Here is a 25,337-nt window from a genome sequence, read left to right as displayed (position 1 = left end):
ACCTTCCTACTAGTCCTAATCCTAATGAAACAACCCCTTTAAAGCACCACCTTATTTATTTAGGCTCTTGAGTGGTATCACTAATGTATGTTCCCTGCCCCGAGTAATTTACCTACCAGCCACCGACTTCTTTTCACGGCGCTGCTCTATTCGGTGTTCTGCAGGTTGTATCCTGCCAGATAAACTCAGTGTTTGCTGGGCAGCCAGAGGTCATTTTTCAATGTAAGTCTATGAGAGTCAGAATGAGGCCAGAACAAGGCTCTCATAGACTTACACTGAGAGCTTATGACCGATACCTCTGACTTCCGGTCAATCAGGAGCTGCAGTCAAAAGATGGCTGATCGGTGCCGGGAAGAGCTGAAGACTGCAGCTAGTAAGTATATTACTACATGGATTAGTGATATCACTCTAGAGGTGAAATACAAAAAAACACTGGAGTGGTGGTTTAATATCTCGTTTCCATGCTGATACATGATCAGAGGACACAGGGTGGGCTGTTTGTGGGTTCTAACACTATATGTAGGCGGTCTGGGCATGTTGTCTCATACTGTACATGGGTGGGCTGTGTGTGGAATCAGACTGTATATAGGGGAGCTGTGGGGGGGGATCATACTGTACTTTATAAAAAGCAGTAAATTATATAGTTTTGCTCCGCTGCTACTGGCAAGATACACTTTACAATCAGTTGTAACATGTATTAGCAGTATCAGCGAGTCACCAGACATTATTCTGCTCAATATTAAGTAATACAATTAATATTAATATAAAATAATTCTAATTAATGTGAGTATTAATATTTAGCGGAATTAATTTCAAAATATTGGTTTGGCCCTCAACAACAGTCATGGTCTCTCATCGTGTGTCCCCTTAGGAAAATTAATTTCCCACCCCTGCGCTACATTAATATGATCTCTCATCTGTGCATAGTGTGAACATTAATGTGGGTATCAAGAATAAACCGAAGACTTCAGATGAAATATGCTATGTCAAAAAGCTTGCTATTTAAGGTGACTATACACATTAAATAGCTCCCGATCTCTCCCCCATGCACGAATGCCCAGCTCAACTGAGTGCATGTGTTTTCAATGTGGAAACATGAGTCATTTGCTGCAAGGCACCACGGTGGCAATTACCTACTCTGAATGCTAAGAATTGGGCATGTTGAAATCTAGCATGCTGGATCCTTTAGTCCCACGACATCTGCATTTGGGAAAGAGTCAGTGCACGTCCATACACATTAGATGATTTGCCGGACCATAAAGAACATTACCAAAATATAACATTTTTCTTGCACAGTAGATTACAGAGAACAACTTAGCTCTACCTCTTCATGACATCTAAGCTCCATACACCTGTCACATGTATGCAATGTATTGAAAATCCCTTATAATGTTATATACTTTTGTCTTGTATTCCTAGGTATTTGGGGAAATTCGGAATGAGCATTTTTCCAACGTATTTAGCTTCCTGAGTCAGAAAGCCCGCAACTTGCAAAGCCAATATGATGTAAGTTCATTGTGTGGATTTCATAAGTTGATGAACATTCACCATTTATGATAGAGGAACATTTTTCTCCTTAGATATGTAATTTATGATGAAAAAGAATAATATAAGCCTATTGTTCTGTCCATCCTGTATGATACATATGGGGAACTCATTAGAAAAGTTCTCTAGTTTATCCCCATGAATGTGTTAATTGTAGCTGGATGAATGGGGATTTCAAGCAGTTTTTTCTGCTGTCACTAGATGGTAGAAGCATAGACATGTCTAGCCCTTGTCACGCCAGCTTAGCGTGATTGGACGAAGAAGATCCAATCTGTAAATTATTAATGTCTTCTATGTTTCAGAAACGTAGAGGAATGGACATCAAACAAATGAAATCTTTTGTTGCCGAGGAACTGAAAGGATTAAAGCAAGAGCATCGAATGCTGAGTTTACGTATGGACTGACCCATTTCTTACATATCATACCCAATGTCTGTATAACTATATTTTATTTTTAGGATAAATGCCAAAGTAGTTCACAGTCCTGTACCTGGAACTTGCTATCTATTTGGAGCAGCATTTTCTATACTCGTGGCCTAAGTAGCCACTAACGAGTATATTCGTACATCCTGAATACGAGGTCTTCCCATGGTAATGTATTAGATTAGCTAGAATATTCCTGCAGATCTAGGCATGCCTTAATTGCCAATATAAGTTTTGAAAAAACTTTTAAAGGACATATACAGAATTATTCTGTGTAGAAAGTTGGATGCATTTGTTAAAGGGAGCCTGTCATGTCCCCAAATGCTACTGACCTGCAGGTTAAATCTGCAGGTTAATAGCGTCACAATGCTGTCCAGCTGCCTTACTTGGCTACTGGGAGAAAATGAACTTTTTTCCTCCTGGAAGCCACCGGCTTTCAGTCACAGAGGAGTGCCCGGAGTGACTATTGCTACTGCTCAGTACACCATGAGAGACAACTGTAAGCACTCGATGGCTCTTTGAGTGACAGCTTACTCTGCTGTGCTACTGTGCAGAACCGGCTATCAAAGTGCCAGGGAGTGCTTACAGTTGTACTGATCACTGACAATAGCCACTCCAGGCACTCCTCTGTGACTGAAAGCCAGTGGCTCCCGGGATGAATTAAGCTTATTTTCTCCTTGCATTTGTGCTCTCAGTAAGGTGGTCGGACATCATTGTGACGCTATTAACCTGTAGATTAACTACATATCTGCAGGTTAATAGTATTTTAGGACATGGCATCTTTCCTTTTAAAGCATACCACCACTTTTAAAAAAAATAAAAAATATTTCTGTAGGATTCGTTTTTTTAAATCACTCTATTAGAGTTTTTGCTCTCGACCTGCAGCCCAAAGTGTTGCAGTCTGTTCTGCCGGCTGCACTTAACTAGGCAGCGCTCTGCTCATTGCTTTTAGCTCCTTGCGCTGCATGACACTCGCTCCTGCACTAATAGTATCAGGAATAGGACGCTGCCTAGTGGTGTGCAATCCGCAGCACAGATGTCAAGTGGCCGGTGCTGCCAGATAACAACAAAAACCTCTAATAGGCTACGTTCACACTAGGTGTTTTTTTTTTTTCTTCAGCAAAACCTGATCTCTTGGCAGGAAAGAAGTTGGGTCAAAAACGCAGGTTTTGGTGTGTTTTTTGGAGCGTTTTTCAGGATCCCAAAGTCCAGCTTTGCTTCCACCACAGAAGCATAAACACAGGTCACCAGTAGTGATGGGCGAGCATGTATATAATATATATACGCACGCACGTCTTCTTATACTTGGTTTTAAAAAGCATATCTAGCAAATCTGTCTAACTGAGAATGTTTTTCCCCTCTCTAGCAGTAAAGTATAACACAAGTGTCTTGATCAGGAATAAAAATAGAAGTTGAGAGCATAGAGCATAAGTTGCTGCCTCTGGCTGATAAGATACGTTTTAGCATTACACTTTGCCTTAAGGGTGTGTGCCTGAAATAATATTCATTGATGTGGCAAAAAAAATAACTCTCTTTTTGAGTTTTAATCATTCAGTGTAAGATGCATCTATTAATGCATGTGATAAATGGATGTTGTATGTTGATATCACCGGTTATGGTAATTATACAGCAGGGGTGGGGGAACCTTTTTTCTATCATGGCCATTGGGATCATTCAGGGGCCGTACAAGACAGTCGGAGTCAGTCTCCATTTTGGTGGAGTCGGAATCGGAGTCGGTATAAAATGGACGGACTCCAACTCCTAAAATATATAATAAATTGGGTACAGTAGGTCAATGCAGTTTGTGGGGAATATTTTTTCTTAAGAATTTGGGAAAGTTCTGAAATGTCCTATAAATGTCTGTCCTATTCCTGATCTAAGGGTCTAGACTTTTAGCTAAGATGAATCTGTACTACAGTAAATTTATCACTTAAACATGGGCCATGTATGAGGGAGTTGGAGTCGTGAAAATTGAGGAGTCGGAGGTTTGGCTTACTGACTCCACAGTGTCACGCTGTCTCTGTATACTGGAGGTAGGGGGCCTAAGCTGACCCTAAGCTGGGGCCCTGACTAATCCCTCAACCTGGAGGTACTGTTAAAGGTACAGAGGTCCAGGCCGCCAGCGTAACCCCTACCTCCTGAGGATCCCTGCACCTAAGTAATCTAGTCCTGAGAAGGACCCCGATCACAACAAAAGAGGACAAGTAATAATATGCCCACACACAGTACTTAGACGAACGAGACAGTACAAGGGAAAAACCAAAACCACCTTGCATACAAAAACTACACAACTACAACAGAGGGAACACCAACGGGAAAGGAGATAAATGATAAAGCGAGGAAGGGAAAAAAGACTCCAAATACACTTATCTCAGAAACTCCAAATACCACGATCCGCTCTGTATGAAATGCTATCACCGACACTTCCCAAACAGACCAGCAGGCATTTGAAGGAGACTCACTACAGCAGCATTGATTGCAGCTGGGCGAGGCTGGACCTCGTCTAGCACAGAGAGAGAGAGAATTAACTCCCTCACTGCCGAAAACACAAAGCACCAAAAAGTCAGCTGCGAGAAGTCAGGCTGTGTAATCGTGACGATCTTCGTGGCGACACACCCGTGACACACAGCCCTGGTACAAGATTATCAACTTGAAAATTAACGTATTTTTTGGACTTTAAGGCACACTTTTTTTCCTCAAATTTTGGAGGAAAGTGTGGGGGGGTGCGTCTTATAGTCCGATATATATACTGTGGGTGGTGGGGTGTGTGGGAGAGTGGCAGCTGTGGAGGAGCGGGGCATAGGCGGCAGCAGCCTACACTGTGCCCGCTACTAAAGAAAATGAATATTCACTGCTGCTCACGTCCATAGCGCGCACATTGTACCTGCAGCGCGGCTCCTGGTATGTATGGCACCCTTCAGCCCTCTTCCTGGTATGTATGGCACCTTTCATCCCTCTTCCTGGTATGAATGGCACCCCTCATCCTGGTATGCTTGGCGCCTCCTGATCCCCATCATACTGCACACAACAACAAAAAAAATCATACTCCCCTCCTCTCTCCTCCGGCGCTGCGTCCCACTCTGCTGCCGACAGGGATCTCATTGTGTGAGCTGCACATGGCGTCACTGCCATGCACCCTCATACTGTGAGATGCTGTGCCAGAATAGTCACTGCTCCCCATGCCGGGTCTGTGTGCGTGCGGAGCAGTGTCCATTCACTCTCCTTAATAGCGCGCACACTGTACCCGCAGCGCAGCTCCTGCTGCCGCTCTGCGGTCTGTGTGCCCGCTATTAAAGACCATGAATATCCACTACAATCCACTCCCATGGATTGCACAGTGTCCCGGCGTGGGGAGCAGTGACTATTCCGGCACAGCATCTCACAGTGTGAGGGCGCATGGCAGTTACGACATGTGCGGCTCACACGGTCAGATCTCTGTCGGCAGCAGAGCGGGACGCAGCACTGGAGGAGAGAGGAGGTGAGCATAATTGTTTATTTTTTTTGTGTGCAGCGTGATGGGGCTCAGGGGGTGCCAAGCATACCAGGTTGAAGGGGTGCCAAGCATATCAGGAAGAGGGATGAGTGGGGCCATGCATACCAGGATGAGGGGTGCCAAGCATACCAGGAAGAGGGATGAGGGGGGCCATACATACCAGCATGAGGGGGACCATACATACCAGGATGAAGGATGAGTGGGGGCCATACATACCAGGATGAAGGATGAGTGGGGGCCATACATACCAGGATGAGGGATGAAGGGTGCCATAGATACCAGGATGGGGATGAGGGGTGCCATACATACCAGGAAGAGGGATGAAGGGTGCCATACATACCATAATGGGGATGAGGTGGGCCATACATACCAGGATGAAGGGTGCAATACATACCAGGAAGAGGTATGAGAGGGGCCATGCATACCAGAATGAGGTATGAAGGGTGCCATACATACCAGGATGGGGATGAGGGCCACGTATAGCAGGAAGGAGGGGACCATATATACCAGGATGGGGGATATTAATAGAATTGGGGGACATTACCCCTATAACAGTGTCAGCAGCAGACCCTCTCCCCCTTAACAGTGCATCATAACTACATTTTTTGCTTACATTTTTTTTTTTTTTTTTCCTCCTCTAAAACCTAGGTGCATTTTATAGTCCGAAAAATACGGTACCCTGTTACGGTTGGTCAAACACTTGATTAACTCACCCCTAATATGATGGCTGGAGCTGCTTCTCTTTGATGCGACATGTGATATTAGATAGTACAGATGATGTTGCTACTCATAATGGGTTTTCCAGGTTTACATCAGTCTGGAGTGCAGGTGACTCTTTGCAATGATAAGTTTTGTGAAGTATTTGCAGTAGTAAGTCGTACTGAATACAGATGGAAATCCATCACTGCTCGCATTACATTTATAGACCTCAAGCAGTGGGAGCTCTGCAGTATACATCACACAAAAGACACTGAGGCTGCTGTATATACATCACACAGGAGACACTGAAGTTGTTGTATATACATCCCTCAGGAGACACCGAGGCTGGGGCACACACATGACAGGAGATGACCGGGGCTGGGACACACACATGACAAGAGACGACCGGGGCTGGGGCATACATATGACAGGAGACAACCGGGGCTGGGGCATACATATGACAGGAGACGACCGGGGCTTTGGCATACATATGACAGGAGATGACCGGAGTTGGGACACACACATGACAGGAGACAACCGGGGCTGGGGCATACACATCACTGGAGACACTGGACCGGGGCGGGGGCATGCACATCACTGCAGACACTGGACTGGGGCTGGGGCATACACATTGCTGGAGACACTTGGCTGGGGCATACACATTGCTGGAGACACTTGGCTGGGGCATACACATTGCTGGAAACACTGGCCTGGAGCATACACACATGGGACGGGAGCACATTACGCGCTAACTCCACTCAGAGTACGTCCTGGCCGACATAATCTTCCATTCCATGCGCCACAGCATCCTGTAGTGAACGGCTTCATGCACGGGCTCGCAGAGTAATAAGAAATTAAAGGGACGGCAGCGATCAAAATACAGCTGCCGGCCAGAGCACATTGGTTCCCTGGAATCTGCCCTGGACCTAGAGGTTCCCTACCCGTTATGCAGCGTGTTTCAAAAAGATAGACTCCATTTTAAATCTCTATATCCCTGCAACCGTGAATTAGGAAGCTCTTGCCACTTGAAAGGGTGGGCATAACGTTTCACATGATGACCTCAAAAACAGAATCCTGCTGCTTTGACCTCAGTGGAAGATGACACTTCGAGAGGTGTTTGGGACAAATTCCGCTATCGTCTTGATATTGCCTATACAGGAGCCCTTATAAAGTTGTTAGTAAAAGTTACATTTTAACTGTTTTTTAAGTTAAGTTTATAAATGTTTGTGCTGTTGCTTTGAGATAGAAACCATCCTTTTGAAACACAGTGTAAATCCAGTGTCCAGGACTATCTTGTACAGTTAGTAAATAGGAGTAAATGTTTTTTGTTTCTTCCTATAAAGATATCGGAGCCTGTGAGTCTATAATGAAAAAGAAGACCAAGCAGGACTTCCAGGAGCTCCTGAAAACTGAACATTGTAAGTTGTTATTTATTACTTCTCAGATGTTCACGGCTGATGTGTGGTCCTGTTAAAAATTGGTAGATAAAAACTAACACAAAACATAGAAAAAGTCAATGCTTTAGTCAATTTTGTTGTGTTTCTTTCTATATAGTAGACTACTGATTTATTGCCACCCAACATTCATACTCTTCCCTGGCAGATCTTATTTTGCTTTGAAACAATATAGTTTAATCTTCGATGTCGCTACATAATAATCAAGAACATTTGCCATCATAACAGTAAAAAAATCTGAATGACAACATGTGTATCCAAATGCATTGCCATGCAGCTTTCCCAAGTGCTGATATAATTTACAAAAGACAATATGATTAACATCCATAAAGAAAGACATTTCACATAAAAAAAATAATAAAGCGAAAAATGCTAGGTTTTCTAAACCTTTTTGAGGAATTGTTAGAAATATTTGGATGGACTTTTTATCAGTGCAACTAATGTACATTTAACACCACTGGAGTGGCATGTGTAACATAAATGTCCGGAAAGCTCACTATTAATGATAATTATGTATAAATGGTTATTTTTGAGATTCAAGCTTTTATTAGTATTTAACCCCTTAACAACATTTGCCGTACTAATACGCGTCTGTGCCCTGGGACTTAAGAGCCAGACCCGTATTAGTACGTCATGGCGATCGCGCGCGCACACAGGCTGAGCGGGCGCGATCGCCGCCGGGTGTCAGCTGATTGTCACAGCTGACACCCGGTACTATGTGCAGGGAGCGGTCCTGCACCGCTCCCAGCACATTAACCCCCGCGATGCTGCGATCGAAGTCGATCGCGGCATTGCGGGGGCAAGGGGAGGTGATCGCCGATACTCACCTCCTCTTCCGGCTTCCAGCGCAGTCTGCAAAGGCTTCCCGGGTGTTGCCATGACGACCCAATGTCGTCATGACAACATCCGGGTCACCAGACAGCAGGAAGATTGCTTGGACATGCGCAGTGCATCTCCAAGCAATCTTCACACTGTGCATTTCTGACAGCTTGCATGGCATAGGGATGGTGCTGCATTCCTGTGCCATGCAGGCGATCAGAGAAAAAAAAGTGAAAGTCCCAGAGTGGGACAAAGTAATAAAGTGTATAAACTGTGTGAAAGTGGGAAAAAAAAAAAAAATTTGCAAAAATATAAAAAAAAAAAAATAATAATCCACCAAAAATAACAATATAATGTACCCATCAATAAATATTATTATAAAAAAAAAAAACAATAAAAGTACACATATTTGGTATCGCCGCGTCCGGAACAACCTGACCTATAAAACTGTCCTACTAGTTAACACCTTCAGTGAACACGGTAAAAAAAAAAAAAACGAAGCAAAAAACAATGCTTTATCACCATACCGCCAAACAAAAAGTGGAATAACACGCGATCAAAAAGACGCATATAAATAAAAATGACACCGCTGAAAACGTCATCTCATCCCGCAAAAAACAAGCCGCCATACAGCTCCATCAGCCGAAAAATAAAAAAGTTATAGCTCTCAGAATAAAGCGATGCTAAAAAATATTTTTTTCTATAAAATAGCTTTTATTGTGTATAAGCGCCAAAACATAGAAAAATGATACAAATGTGGTACCGCTGTAAACGTACTGACCCGAAGAATAAAGCTACCTCATCAATTTTACCACACGCGGAACAGAATTTAAAAAAAAAAAAAAAAAAAACAATTCCTGAATTGTTGGTTTTTGTTTATTTTGCCTCCCAAAAATCGGAATAGAAAGCGATCAAAAAATGTCACGTGCCTGAAAATGGCACCAATAACAATGTCAAGTCATCCCGCAAAAAACGAGCCGTCACATGACTGTCTGCCAAAATCTGGAAGAATTATAGCTCTCAAAATATGGCGATGCAAAAACTAGATTTTACAAAAAATGCGTCTTTTAGTGTGTGACAGCTGTCAGTCATAAAAACCCCATATGATTCTGGCATTGCTGTAATCACACCGACCCGAAGAATAAAGTCGTCTAATCACTTATACCGCACAAGGAACAGCGTCAAAAATAAACTCTTGGGTTAGGATTGGGCTAGGGTTAGGGCTGGGTTTGGGGCTAGGGCTGTGCTGGGGCTAGGGTTGTGCTGGGGCTAGGGTTGTGCTGGGGCTAGGGTTGTGCTAGGGCTAGGGTTGTGCTAGGGCTAGGGTTGTGCTAGGGCTAGGGTTGTGCTAGGGCTAGGGTTGTGCTAGGGCTAGGGTTGTGCTAGGGTTAGGGCTGGGGTTGGGATTTTTTTCAAAAGTAAGAAAAAAAGATGACGATATGGCGACTAGTGTTGAGAGCAAGTGCTCGCTACTTGAGTTTGCATCGGGTGCTCTGGTATGCATTGAGTATCGTGGGTATTTGAGTGACATGCTCGAGTCTCTGCCCCATATGCTTCGCGGCCAAAAAACTTTACGGGGATTGCCTGCCATGCACGAGCGATCCCCGCATGTTTTTTTTTGGGTGTCTAATAACCGTGAAACATGCGGAGCAGGGACTCGAGCATGTCACTCGAGCACACGCTGTACATGGTGCATACCTGAGTACCCGATGCAAACTCAAGTAGCGAGCACTTGCGCTCAAGAATAATGGCAACTTATTCAATATGATGACCTAATGTAAACAAATTCTGTGCCGTACTTCTGGGTTCAAAATGTTCACTATACACCTTAATAAAATCCATGAGGGGTATAGTTTCCAAAATGGGGACACTTGTGGGGGAGCTCCACTGTTTAGGCACATCACGGGCTCTCCAAACGCGACATGGTGTCCGCTAACAAATAGAATGGAAAATCGGCTCAAATTGTTAGCGGACGCCATGTTGCGTTTGGAGAGCCCCTGTGTGCCCAAACATTGGAGCTCCCCCACAAGTGACCCCATTTTGGAAACTAGACCCCCCAAGGCACCTATCTAGATGCATAGTGAGCACTTGGAACCCCTAGGTGCTTCACAAATTGATTTGTAAAAATGAAAAAGTGAAAAAAAAAACACTTTTTCATTTTTATGAATCAATTTGTGAAGCACCTGGGGTTCCAAGTGCTCACTATGAATCTAGATAGGTGCCTTGGGGGGTCTAGTTTCCAAAATGGGGTCACTTGTGGGGGAGCTCCAATGTTTGGGCACACAGGGACTCTCCAAATGCAACATGATGTCCGCTAACAAATTGTCGGCTCAAATTGTTAGCGGACACCATGTTGCATTTGGTAAGCCCCTGTGTGCCCAAACTTTGGAGCTCCCCCACAATTGACCCCATTTTGGAAACTAGACCCCCCAAGGCACCTATCTAGATGCATAGTGAGCACTTGGAACCCCCAGGTGCTTAACAAATTGATTCGAAAAAGTGAAAAAAAAAACATTTTTTAAATTTTATGAATCAATTTGTGAAGCACCTGGGGTTCCAAGTGCTCACTATGAATCTAGATAGGTGCCTTGGGGGGTCTAGTTTCCAAAATGGGGTCACTTGTGGGGGAGCTCCAAAGTTTAGGCACACAGGGGCTCTCCAAACACAACATGGCGTCCGCTAATTATTCAAGCAAATTTTACAATCAAAAAGTCAAATGGCGCTCCTTCCCTTCCGAGCCCTGCCGTGCGCCCAAACAGTGTTTTTTCCCCAAATATTGCGTATCTGCGTGCCCAGGGGAAATTGCACAACAAATTTTGGGGTCCATTTTTTCTTGTTACCCCTGTGAAAATAAAAAAAATTGGGTCTAAAGTAACATTTTTGTGAAAAAAGTTAAATGTTCATTTTTTTCTTCCACATTCAAAAAATTCCTGTGAAGCACCTGAAGGGTTAATAAAGTTCTTGAATGTGGTTTTGAGCACCTTGAGGGGTGCAGTTTTTAGAATGGTGTCACTTTTGGGTATTTTCTGTCATAAAGACCTCTCCAAGTGACTTCAAATGTGATGTGGTCCCTAAAAAAATGGTTTTGTAAATTTTGTTGGAAAAATGAGAAATCGCTGGTCAACTTTTAACCCTTATAGCTCCCTAACAAAAAAAAATTTTGGTTCCAAAATTGTGCTGATGTAAAGTAGACATGTGGGAAATGTTATTTATTAACTCTTTTGTGTGACATATCGCTCTGATTTCAGGGCTTAAAAATTCAAATTTTGAAAATTGCAAAATTTTCAAAATTTTCGCCAAATTTCCATTTTTTTCACAAATAAACGCAAGTGATATCGAAGAAATTTTTCCACAATCATGAAGTACAATATGTCACGAAAAAACAATCTCAGAATCAGGGGGATCCGTTGAAGCGTTCCAGAGTAATTACCTCATAAAGTGACAGTGGTCAGAATTGTAAAAATTGGCCCGGTCATTAACGTGCAAACCACCCGCGGGGCTTAAGGGGGTTAAAGGGAATCTGTCAGCAGGTTTTTGCTATGTAATCTGAAGACACCAGGAGATAGAGGCTGAAACACAGAATTCAGGGATGTGTCACTTGTCAAAGTGCGTGCTGTTGTTTACTAACCGTGAAGGATTTATCACTTAGAGATTAACATTGCAGGACCGCCCCCTCCTGTGATGAGCACCTCACTGTCTATGGACTTTGTACATACAGAGACTGGTGTGGGCGGGGTCAGCTGTTGTGTGGGTGGGGTTAGCTTTCTCAGCTCTGCCTCATTCTAAATCTAAAGGCTGATTGTGTCAGATCTGCGGCACCTAGTAATGTAAGTCACATATAGTTGGATTCAGCTTCTCTTTTCCTACATCATGCTGCTCTCAGATGTGGTAGCAAAACCAAACTGACAGATTCCCTTTAAACATTAAATTGTCATACTTCCGAAACATCACTCCAAGTGTGGGCCACAAGGTGTCTTCCTCCTAATTTTCCATTCACTGCCTGGTGGTAAATGTAATCTGCCTCTAACAGCAGAGACACAAACGAATTACAGGAAGTGAGGGCAGGTCTATGTCTCTGCTCCTGCTCTCCTGTTCTTTCAAACTGCATACAAACATAACAGAGAGGTGGGCCTTCACTGGAGGCAGGAAAATCACTGGACAATGGTAGGCACAATGCATGCTGGAAGTGAGCAAAGGGAGTTCCAGCACCTAAAGTGCTGTTAGTGCTTATGAAGAGGAACCTCCAATTTGAAAAGAGTGAAGTGGATTGGTAAGTGCACCTAAAGCAGGTTTAACTTGTAAGAATGAAGGACAGCAGGTTTTATGTAAAAGCACAGGTACACTTTACAGAAATGAGAATGACATGGATATGGCTCCCATTGTTAGAGTACTAAATCTGATTATTTTCTTGCTTTTGTACCTGCAGCATTACTAGAGGGATTTGATATTCGAGAATGCATCAATCTAATAGAAGAACACATAAACCGACAGGTCAGTCCATCACATATACTTTGAATAGCACCAATGTGGCTGGGGATACTGATAATTTCCATGCATGTACTTTGATATTGCTTCATTTGCAGGTTTCGCCCATTGAAAGCCTACGTTTGCTGTGTCTGCTGTCACTCACAGAGAATGGTAGGCCTTGTCTCTTGTCATTAATCACACACTCAGTTTATTCTACAGACTGATTGCCTTATTTATTTTATTTTTTTTAAGGTTTAATAGCAAAAGATTACAGATCTTTGAAGACTCAATACCTACAGGTCTGTGTGGTTCTTTATATAAATGAGTGCTTTAGAAAATGTGTCCTTCTTAGTTATATGTCTAATACGATGCTTATTACAGACAGTAAGAGTTGTGTGAAATGATCTGGGAAAACCGTATAATACAGATACACATAACAGGACCTTGCACAGTAAAGGTGACCAGGCATCAACAGTCCCCCCAGCTCACAACATACACAAGCATGCTTGCTTCAGCTGAGCGTGCATACAATCTCAATGGGGAGAGGAGACTAAATCACTGCCATGCACTTTCACCAGCATTTTACCTCCCTTGAGAACAAATGGATCAGCCATATTGAAATTTGACATGCTGACTATTGCTTGTTTCTACCCAAATGGGTCATGTTTGTCACCCATTCATTTAATGTACAGTGTTATGATCACCTTAAGAGGCTTACATGCTGTCAAAGGTAGCGCTAATTCTTCTTTTACTTGTCAATAAAACACATTATTTCTTAGCGCTGTCTTTTTAGAGTGCAGAGGAATAAATATATAGCTCCCTCAACAAGCAAAATGCAGCGGATGTCAGCTGTATACTATAGTATCGACCTCAATTGGTGTCATCACCAATCGTGGCCATATACCCCCTAGATTCCACTGTCCATAAAAACAGCGGCATCTATATGGTTAACAGAGGGAGAGTTTTCCCTCTTTGACTGGGGTGCAGATGGGGTTATTCGCAGGGGTGTTGATGGTTGACATGGCAGCTCGACGCCAAGTAATGGCCTTGGGGTCTATCAGTTTCGATGGCTTGTTAAGCCCTGCCATAAGGAGGATTAAGAGGCTATGTGTCACTGCATTACGGGAGGATTGAGGTGCATTAGCCCTGCAAAGTATTATATGTAAGTACCATACTGGGACTAAGTAGAAACAAAATGTTTTATAAAATGTATGAAAAAAACATGCAGTCCCTCCCTCTGCGGCCTCCCCCCCCCCCCCCCCCAAAGAAAAAATTGTAAAATTACAGGGTAGACCATAAAAAAATAAAAACCCACCCAAATGTAGCTTCTTCACCACATTAAACACAAAAATAAGCTAAAAAAAATCAAAAAGTTGTGTGTAAAAAAAACTGATACCGCTGAAAATGTCAACTCGTCTGTAATCTAATCCAGACAAAATTGTGATCAAATTCGGGATAAAATTGAGTAACAAATTGTGGTGTCTACTTTCTCAGATTACCCCTTGTGAAAATGAAAAATTTGAGACTAAAACAACATTTTAGCGTAAAAACCTAATTTTTCTATTTCATTGCCTAATATTATGAAATTTTGTGAAGCACCTGTGGGTTCAAACTGCTCATCACTCCCCTAGATGAATTTCTTGAGGTGTTTAGTATCTAAGATGTGTAGTCCCTTATGAGAGTTTTCTTCTGTTTTGACATATCAGGTGCTCTGCAAATGAGACATGGCGTCCACATTGTACTCCAGCCAAAAATGCACTCCAAGGGCAATCCTTCCCTTCCAATTCCTACCATGTTCCCCATGTGCGGGAGATTTGCGGAATTTGGGGGAAATTGCGTAACAAACTGTGGTTTCCCTCTTCACTTACTACACCGTGAAAATGAAAAATTTGTAGCTGAAGAATCATTTTTGTGGAACATATATATTATTTAATTTTCATTCCTTTTCCTTTAAATAAGTTATCCGGGAATATATATTTTTTTTACTATGGTCCTAAGAACTAAATGACAGGTAGTTGTTAACCACCTGTCTGTTCTATCCGGTGCCGCTTCACAGTAGTCACAGACCACTCTGGCTGGTGATTCTACTGCTCACGTCAACAGAGCAGCTCTTCCTCTTCTGGGCTGGTCTGTTGATGGGGCATAACTGACGACATCATGCTGATTGACATCTGGCTCCTTGCAGTTAAGCAGCGGGGAGCTGGCTGTCAATCAGCATGACCTCATGTCCCATCAACTGAGAAGAGCGGAAGAGAAGCTGCTGCCCTGTCTGTTGCTGTGACATCAGCGTAAGGTGCCGGATTGCCAGCAGGAGCGGTCTGTGACCGCTCTGTGCCGGCAGAGGTATGTACTTGGCAGAACAGGCAGGTAGTCAGCAACTACCTGCCTGTTAATTCTTAGGCCCTTTGTAAAAAAAAAAAAATCAAATAGCCCTAAAGGGTGTACAAACCTTCTGATAGTGGTTTTGAATACTTTGAGAGGTGCAGTTTTTAAAATGGCATCACTTTTGGGGGTTTACCATTATATAAACCCCTCAAAATCATTTAAAAATTGAATAGGTCCATGAAAAATAGGATTTGTCAGTGTCCTTTAAAAAATAAAAAGAAAGAAAAAATTTCTGCTAAACATTTAAACTTCAGAACAAAATAAAAGGATCTTTAATGATGCTGATGTGAAGTAGACATATAGGAAATATACCGGTAATTTATTATCTATTTTGTTTATAACTATCTGGTTATAAAGTCATATAACTAGCTGGTTTAAGGGTATAAAAATTCAGAGTTTGAAAATTGTTTTTTTTTTTGTTTCTAAATTTTCTTCAAATTTCATATATTTTCATAAATAAATGCAAAACAGATCAACCTAAATTTACCATACCATAAAGTACAATGTGTCATGAAAAAACTTTCTCATAATCACTGGGATATGTATAAAAACATTCCAGAGTTATTGGAAAGCCAGGCTTGGCTTGTCACTCTCCACAAGGAGAAACGTTACCCCTTGAATACCACCTAAAGTAACACGTCAGATTTGATAAATGGCGCTCTGTCGTCATGCCAGGGGTTAAACTACACAGAGCTGTACTTCCCTACTGTATGTCTTCATTGAACTTAGTTGACTCATTTTTAAGATAGTTTAAATATGGAAAGAAGCTTTATGTGCAATACTAATGCCATTAATATTAGGAAATGCAGGATTCACACAATTACAGTTCAGACTGACTAATGTCTTATATGCTTTCTGAAACACAATTATCGTCAGGTGCATTGATTTTCACGGTCTGGTCAGTTGTAATAAGTTATTATAACTGGTTCAGTATTGATTTGTTTTTCCAAAACTTTAATCAAGTCTTGAGTTGAACTCTACATCTTCTCCTTTCTTTAGAGTTACGGCCCTGAGCATCTGCTGACATTTTCCAATCTGAAACGCGTCGGGCTGCTGACTGAACAAGCTCCGGGAGAGACGCTGACTGCGGTGGAGAGCAGAGTGAGCAAACTGGTCACGGACAAAGCTGTAGGTGAGGTTGTTTTTTTTTCTGGTTTTGACCATTTTGTTCCATTTGCATCAAAGGTTTTTGTTCTTTTACTGTCATTCAGTCCATCCCAACAAGAACTGGTAAAACCGTCCAGCCTAGTTAAAATGATTGTAGACATGGCAATAGTGGCGGATGCATGAGACGTCCACGTGGTATGAAGTTACCATGTACATTACCACTTTATCAGTACCTTCAGAGATCAGCGCTGACAGAAACTGGAATTTTTCTTGTTAAACTTTTGTATTTTATGTGCAGGAAAGCTTACTGATGCTTTTTCATCTTTGGCAAAAAAGAGTAATTTCAGAGGGATCAGCAAAAGGCTGGGACTAGTAAGTAATCTGTTGTACCAGTATATTATATCAAGGAATGTATATGCAGACAGTTTTCTTCTACTGAGCCTTAAATTTTTTGGCAGATTCCTCGTGTAGATGGAGATTATGACTTGAAGACCCCAAAAGACATGGCCTATGTTTTCAGTGGGGCTTATACGCCACTAAGTTGCAAGTTAATAGAACATGTAAGTCAGTTATCTGTTCTTTTTTTGCCTAAATGTGTGTGTGGTGTGTGTATATGTATTATATATATGTATATATTTATACACACACACACACACACACACACACTGGTGTGAAAAAGACCAAATATGCAAAAGTATTCTTTTGCATGTTTGTCACACTCAAATGTTTCAGATCACAAAACAAATTTAAATGTTAGCCAAAGATCACACAAGTAACACAAATTACAGTTTTTAAAATGAAGGTCTTTATTATTAAGGGTCATGCCACAGCATCGTCGTCGAATTAAGGTCAGGACTTTGACTAGGCCACTCCAAAATCTTAATTTTGTTTTTCTTAAGCTATTCAGAGGTGGACTTGCTGGTGTGTTTTGGATCATTGTCCTGCTGCATAACCCAAGTGTGCTTCAGCTTGAGGTCACGAACAGATGGCCGGACATTATTTAACACGTCACCCATTTTCTTATTAGGCTATGTTCACACACTGCGTTTTTTTGCGCGCACTTTTTCAAAATACGCAATGTGCCTTGTGTCTGCCGGCAAAGTGAATGGGAAATTCACTTTGCCGTTCAGACACTGTTTAATTTTACGCAGCGCGAAAGCGCACCTGCGTAAAGAATTGACATGTCAATTCTTTACGCACCGCAGCCTGCGCTTTCTCCCATATTGTGCCCATTATAAGCGATGGAATTACGCAGCGGTGTTCACACACTGCGTAATTCCAGTGCTTTTTTACGGAGGTGCAGGAGAAATGAAGGATGTGACGTCACACGGGGGCAGCCCTAGGGAAAACAGGAACCGGAAATCCCACTATTTTGGGATTCTTTGTTCCTGGTTCCCCGCCGCTGCTCACGTGTGACGTCCATCAATGTCGGTGTCCTCATCGAGGCGGTAAGTATATGTATGTGTAATGTATCGAGTGTGTACTGTCTGTGTCTGTGTCGTGTGTGTGTACTGTCTGTGTCTATGTGTCGTGTGTGTGAGTGTCCCCCTAGCAGTGTTGTACAGACAGTTTTTGGCTGCAGTACATACACTGCTTAACTTAAAAGAAAAAAACTATGGATACTCACCTATCCGATGGATGGGAGGCGTCCGGTCCGGTTGAAGGATGAAAAGCTGGATGGCAGCGCTCAGCTGCGATCCAGCCTGTCATCTCAGTGCCATCCCAGCGTGGGAGAATTCTCCTGCTCAAGCGCTGAGCGCAGGAGAATTTTCCCACGCTGTCAGTGACATGCATGAGGTGAGCTGAGTTCATTGGACATGATCTCGGCTCATCTGGATGCCGTCACAGCGAGACACTGAGGAGCGCAAGCATGCCTGCGCTTCTCAGTGTCTGTGGCATGGCAAGCTGGATGACAGCTTTCGGCTGCGATCCAGCCTGTCATGTGAATGTAGCAGAGCTGGAGCCATCCTGGGAACCATGGAAAGGCAAGGATGAGCTTGCTTTATTATTTTACTTTTATTGCAGAAGACATTGGCTTCAGCTGGAATGGGCGTGATGGTAAGTATGGTTTAATTTAGAACATTAAAGGAATGTGTGCTTATTTCAATTAAAGGACTTTATTCTGGGTGTTGTGTTTTTTTTAAATACTTTACTAGAAATTCATGGCGGTCATGTCTAATATTGGCGTGACCCCATGAATTTCGGGCTTAGGGCCAGCTGATAATACCAAGCTGGCCCTAACCCCTTTATTACCCAGTGAGCCACCGCACCAGGGCCCTGGATGAGTTGGGTACAGCGCCAGAAGATGGCGCTTCTATGAACGCGCCATTTTCTGGGGTGGCTGCGGACTGCAATTTGCAGCGGCGGGGGCCCAGAAAGCTTGGGCCTCCCTGCGCTGCGGATTCCAGCCCCCAGCTGCCTAGTTGTACCTGGCTGGACACAAAAATAGGGCGAAGCCCCACGTATTTTTTTAAAATTATTTCATGAAATTCATAAAAAAAAAAAGGGGCTTCCCTATATTGATGTGTCCGGCCAGGTACAAATAGGCAGCTGGTGGTTGGGGGCAACCCGTTCCTGCCTGCTGTACCTGGCTGGACACAAAAATAGGGCGAAGCCCCACATCAATTTTTTTTAAATTATTTCATGAAATTCATGAAATAAAAAAAAAAAAGGGAAGGAAATGACATCAATGACACTTTTTTTTTTTTCCAACAAACTTTGTCTTTGTAGTGTACACTGCAGAAAAAAACGCATGCGTAAAAAAAAAACGCAGCAAAAAACGTAGTGTGTGAATGGAGGTGTTTTTTTCACCTGCGAAAAAAAACGCAGGTAAAAACTGCAGGAAAATGCGCGCGCGTAAAAAAAGCAGCAAATACGCAGTGTGTGAACGTAGCCTTAAATATTTTTTATAAAGGTGCTGTTGACATAACATTCTCATCAGATGTTGGTAATAACCCATCTAAACCACACAGGCAAAGAAATCAAATTATATATGTCCATAAATTAAGTTATGTGTAATAATGAGAAATGACACAGGGAAGAAGTATTAGAATATGTTGGTTTTTTTATTTATTTTACTCACTTATATAGCGCCATTCATTTCACAGCACTTTACAGACATTATTGGCACTGTCCCCATTGGGGCTCACAACCCAAATTCCCTGTTAGTATGTCTTTGGAGTGTGCGAGGAAACCGGAGAACCCAGAGTAAACCCACGCAAACAAGGAGAGAACATACAAACTCCTTGCAGATGTTGTCCTTCGTTATATTTGAACCCAGCACCCCAGCGCTGACAAGGCTGCAGTGCTAACCACTGAGGCACTGTGCTGCCTTCACATGAAGAAAAAGAGGTACAAAAAGCCATGGAACATCATGGCATCAGCTGAAATCTATCAGTAATTAGAAAGCAACCCTGCCACTTAGTGAAAAATAATATCAGCTGGTTCAACTGATGGCCTATAAAATGGTGTCTCATTACTAAGGTTCCACACAAGAAACATCTTATGATATGTCAAATCAGTGAACTGTCTCAAGACCTTTACAACCTTATTGTTGCAAAATATACTGATGGCATTGATTACAGAAGAATTTCTAAACTACTGAAGGTTCCAGTGAGCACTGTTGGGGCCATAATTCGGAAGTGAAAGAACATCATTTCACAATAAACCGGCCTCGACCTGGTGCTCCCTGCAAGATTTCAGAAGGAGTGAAAAGAATTATCAGAAGAGTTGTCCAAGAGCCAAGGACCATCTGAAGAGAGCTACAGAAAGTCCTTGAATCTGCAGGTACAATTGTTTCAAAGAAAACAAGTAATGCACTCAGCCTCCGTGGCCTGCAGGCACACTCACCACGCAAGACTCCGTTGCTGAACAAAAAGCATGTTCATACGTATTTAACATTTACTCAACAACATTTAGACAAGCCTGTGACATACTGGGAGAATATAGTCTGGTCAGATGAGACCAAAATTGAAATCTTTGGATTTTATAATACACACCATGTTAGGAGGCCAAAAGGCACTGCATATCACCCCAAAACACCATGCTAACAGTGAAGTTTAGAGGTGGGAACATCATGGTGTGGGGCTGTCTTCTAGCATACGGCATTGGCAAACTTCATGAAGGATGAAAGTACAAATGTACTGAGACACTCTTGAAAAAGATCTGCTGCCATCTACCAGGATGATGAAGATGAAACAATGAAGAACATTTCAGGAAGACAATTATCCCAAACGCACAGCCAAGGAAACTCTCAGTTGGTTTCAGAGAAAGGCTGGGTCATTCTAGCTTTATTTTCTATCACCTGACCTGAATCCAATAGAGAGTTTATGGAAGGAACTAAAGGTCAGAATTCATAGACGGAGCCCATGGAACCTTCAGGATTTGAAAAGTGTATGGAAGAATGGGACAAAATCACCCCTGAGCAATGCATGCAACTAGTTTCTCCATACACGAGGAGTCTAGAAGCTGTCATCATCAACAAAAACTTTTGTACAAAGTATTAATTACATTTAAGTAAGCGTGTTCAATACTTTATTCCTGTGTCATTTCTCATAATTACACACAACTTAATTTGGTTTGATGTCTTTCCCTGTGTGGATTGGATGGGTTATTACCGACATCTGATGAGAATTTCATGACAACAGCACCTTTAGAAATATATTTACTTAGAAAATTGGTGATGTGTTCAATACTTATTTTACCCGCTGTATGTATCCCACGGAGGCTATATTCTGTGAAGCTCAAAGAGATGATCTTGTAATAATGTTCTATTTTGTATCAAGGGATGTAAAAAGTGTCCAGAGAATTTTATCATTGTGCAACAATCATTAGAAGTTGAGAAATGTAAAGATGGATTCACAGGAAGGTGTCCCAGTTCATATCTGGGAAAGTAGAGTCTTCTAGAAGAAGTTTCATCCCACCATATTACAACCGCTAATATCACTAAATACAAAACAAGACAGAAGATATGAACTGGAATCTCTCCTGTGGACCTAACAAAGGTTCCCAACAAGTTGTTATTAAAAATTGCACAACTAGTACAAACTTGACTTTTCTGTCGTAAAGCCCTGTGCTATTCACAAAAGCAGTGGACTTTCTGTCACCACAATGCTCATGTTGAGTAGCGTGCATCTCAGTCAACTATATGCAGGCCCGAAGCATAGTATCGCTAACAGTCAATTGTTACACAGGGTTTGCGTAGTTATTTTAGAGCATGTGAGGCCCACTTTCCTGAAAGTAGAAAACCCCTTTAAGTATTCATCCTGTACTATCGCAGTATTTATAACCGTATACAACTTATTTATAAGTGTATTGATTTTCAGGTTTTAGTACGTAAAAGTTGGACTGGCCTTGAAGAAGTGACACGTCTACTCAATAGCAATGAATTTTCAGGTATTTCTTTTTCCATTCAATTGTGATTTTAAAAAATAGCAGCCTGACAGAAGTTTGTGAACCTCTATAACGTATTTTGCTTTTCTATGCAGAACAACTCTCGGACAGGAATTCTTTCTCGGATTCTCATAGGACCATTGTTGTGGTTTTCCTTGGTGGATGCACATTTTCTGAGATCTCTGCTTTGAGGTTTTTAGGAAAAGACATAGGTAAAATATAAGCAATTTAAAACATTAAGGGGTTTTAAGGGCTTTAGATAATTTTCTGCAGTCACACTTTGTAACTGCAGATTACCGATTCATGACAGTGTGCAATGTGCGCACTGTCACAATTCTATTGTATTCCCAGCGTGAGTGTGCAGTCACCTTACCACAAATGATTTATTTGCCAGTCACATGCGAACTAGAGAATACAAAATGAAGAAAAGTGGCTGACTTATGAACGCCTATTCTAACAGCAGAATTGTGACACAGAATGACTGCAGAAAATTGTCTAGAGCACCGACAACTCATTTATTAGTCAAAATTTGGCCTCTGTTCACATCACTTTTTTTTTTTTAATTTTCATCAAAGTCATACATTGGGAGCAGGCTAAGCTTTCTTATTCGGGTAAAAATAAATGCCAATGCATAGAGCCCCAGATATGCCTTTTAAGGGCTACAGACCTCCTATCACTTTTGGGCCTTTGTGTAGTATCTGAATGCCTGGGAGTCAGGCTGTCCTTTATCATTCAGTATGTGTATGTAGGATCCCACTTCTTCATCAAATTTGTTCAATGCTACCAGCACAGAGAATAGTTACTGCAGTGGTGGCAGCAGCTACTCTTGTGGCAATTTCTTAAGAAACTGGACAGTTAGCGGACCGCTTCTTCCAATGCACAACAAACTAGGGACCGAAGGTAATGAGGGATAAGTTGTTGAGGATGGGGGGTCCTTGATTGACCTAACAGCACATGAGAAAACAGAGAATGCAGGATATGACTAGGAAATTAATAAGTAGTAAGTTGCAGTTGAAGTGTTGGCATGATGACCTATGGGCTCCCTAGGCTGTAAGGTCCAGTTTGAAGGGAACAATTACATATCTTGCCATTTTTCCCCTTGACTTCAGAAGGAAAAACATATTCTTGGGAAAACTACATGTACAAACTCAGTGTTTAGCGTTCACATGCCGACCCATTAGTTGCATTTTCAGTAGGTACCAATGCTAGGAATATGTGCTACGACTGTATCATAGAAGTATTTTGTTTTTATTCTCAGGTTGCAAATTTGTCTTTCTGACCACGGCAATTACAAATGGGGCACGGCTACTGGAATCCATGACCGAGACCAAGTCATGAGTCATCGGAGTCGCCTTTCCTTTTTAGACCCCATCATTGTGTGAATTGTCAGACACTGGAATTTATTTTATAAACTACGCACAGGAACTTTATCTTAGTATAAAACATGTGGTTTCTGTCTAAATGATCATTCCTCTGGAAAATGAATGAAGATATATAGAAATACTTCTAGTGCTTCTTAAAGTTAATATGAGACCATTGGAGAAATGGCTGTCATGGTCTCTTATATATTAACTTAAGGAAATTCATCTGTCAGATACATACAGAAAGGGCCTCCAATTTTCAAGGGATGAAGCCGGATTTTGCCAATTGTGGCCATTTATGTAAATATCTCCTTATTTAAAGGCCTTTATTCTGTACTGCCTAATGTGTGTTCTCATTTGCCATTGAATGACTCAGGTAATTACAGAAAATTAAGGTACACTTAAACCATTGTACCTGTACCATCTGAATGTTTTAAAGACATGTTCCTTTTTCCATATGCCAAACAAAATCTGATGACAACCTACAACAATAACATTGCCAATTAAAGTAATTGGTAGCAATAGAGCAAGCTTAGTTTTTGTCTTTTCGTTTTTGTTTTAAATTCTTTTTTTTTTTTTTTTGTATTAATATATAAAAGGAAAATAAATGTACAACCCCAATTCCAAAACAGTTTCGACACTGTGTAAAATGTAAAGAAAACAAGAATGCAATGATTTGGAAATCTTTTATGTTTTATTTATTTTCCATTCCATCTGAAAAAAATAACTCCTTTAGAAATTGTTGGCAGCAACACATCTCAAAAAAGTTGACGCAGGGCCATGTCTACCTTGGTGTATCATTTCCTTTTACAACAGTCTGTAAACACCTGGGAAGTGAGGAGACCAATTGCTGGAGTTTTGGGAGAGGAGCATTGTCCCATTCTGATCTGATCTAGGATTCTAGCTGCTCAACAGTCCTGGGTCTTTTCAATATGCCCCAAATGTTTTCTATTGGTGAAAAGTCTGGAGTGCAGGTGCCTGGTTCATCACCTGAGCTCTTCTTCTGCGAAGTTATGATGTTTTGATGTATACAGTATGTAGTTTAGCATTATCTTCCTGAAATATGCAAGGCCTTGCCTGAAATAGACATTGTCTGAATGGAGCATATGTTGTTCTAAAACCTCTATATAATGCTCAGCATTGAGGATGCTTTTCAAGATGTGTCAGCTGCCCAACCATAGGCACTAATGCATCCTTATACCATCAGAGATGCGGATTTTCAACTATGCGCTGATAGTAAACTGGATGGTATCCATGGTTTCCATAAAGAATTTCAGATTTTGATTCATCTGACCACGGAACAGTTTTCCATTTTGCCTCAGTCCATTTTAAATTAGCTTTGGCCCAGAGAAAACGACAGCGTTTCTGGATTTATGTCTTACTCTTTACATAATAGAACTTACACTTGCATTTGTGGATTGCACGGCACATGCAGTGTTTTGCAATGTTCTTGTCCTTTATGCCAATGAATTTCTCCAGAATCTCTGAATCTTTGGTGATATTATGTACTGTAGATGGTGGGATACTCAAAGTCTTTACAATTTTATGTTGAGGATATTTTTTTGGAAATTGTTACACAATTTTTAGACACTGTTCACAAACTGGTGAACCTCTGACCATCTTTGCTTCTGAGAGACTCTGCCTCTCTAACATGCTCTATTTAGACAGGTATGTGACTTAGTTGAACATTGACCCTCTGGATGTTTTTCATTAATACAACTTACTTTTCCAGCCTTTTGTTAACCCTGTTCCAACTTTTTTTTAGATTTGTTGCCAACATCAATTACTAAATGAGTTAAAGAGTTTGTACACTACTTTAACATTGATGCCCTATCCATGGGATAGGGAATCAATATCTGATTGTTGGGGGTTTGACACCGGCACCCTGCCGATGAGGTGGTGACTATGGCGGCCGGAAGTGCTCAGTTACGAAGCTGCTCTGTCTATTAATAGTGGCCATAGCCATGTACTGCACATCCGTCCCTATTCAAACCAGTAGGAAAGGAATGTGCAGTAGATGGAACAGCTCTGTAACTGAGCACTTCCGGCCACCGCCGACACCAAGAAGAACTGATCGGCTGGGGTGCCTGGTGTCGTACCCCCACCAATCAGACATTGATCACCTATCTAAGGATAAGTCATCAATGTTAAATGTTTCAAATTAAATGGACAAATGTCTAACTTTCCCCTTCTG

The 25,337-nt window shown here is 41.8% G+C and overlaps 1 protein-coding gene across 1 annotated transcript in view; it reads left to right on the top strand.

Moving 5' to 3' along the window:
• VPS33B (VPS33B late endosome and lysosome associated) overlaps window positions 1-23,845 on the top strand; it is a 43,201-nt gene extending 19,356 nt beyond the window's left edge. The window contains exons 13-24 of the mRNA XM_073653206.1: window positions 1,420-1,506; window positions 1,848-1,938; window positions 7,503-7,577; window positions 12,859-12,923; window positions 13,016-13,070; window positions 13,152-13,198; window positions 16,284-16,416; window positions 16,690-16,763; window positions 16,850-16,951; window positions 21,716-21,785; window positions 21,878-21,994; window positions 23,041-23,845. Coding sequence (XP_073509307.1) covers window positions 1,420-1,506; window positions 1,848-1,938; window positions 7,503-7,577; window positions 12,859-12,923; window positions 13,016-13,070; window positions 13,152-13,198; window positions 16,284-16,416; window positions 16,690-16,763; window positions 16,850-16,951; window positions 21,716-21,785; window positions 21,878-21,994; window positions 23,041-23,120 — 996 coding nt within the window. The 3' untranslated portion in view covers window positions 23,121-23,845. The remainder of the gene's footprint in view (window positions 1-1,419; window positions 1,507-1,847; window positions 1,939-7,502; window positions 7,578-12,858; window positions 12,924-13,015; window positions 13,071-13,151; window positions 13,199-16,283; window positions 16,417-16,689; window positions 16,764-16,849; window positions 16,952-21,715; window positions 21,786-21,877; window positions 21,995-23,040) is intronic.
• Window positions 23,846-25,337: the final 1,492 nt, after the last annotated feature.

This window comes from Phyllobates terribilis, unplaced genomic scaffold, assembly GCF_046119375.1.
Source record: "Phyllobates terribilis strain yellow unplaced genomic scaffold, ASM4611937v1 Scaffold_11__3_contigs__length_659146591, whole genome shotgun sequence".
Lineage (NCBI taxonomy): Eukaryota > Metazoa > Chordata > Amphibia > Anura > Dendrobatidae > Phyllobates > Phyllobates terribilis.
Note: the sequence above shows the minus strand (reverse complement) of the source record. Positions and strands in the feature narration are given on the sequence as shown.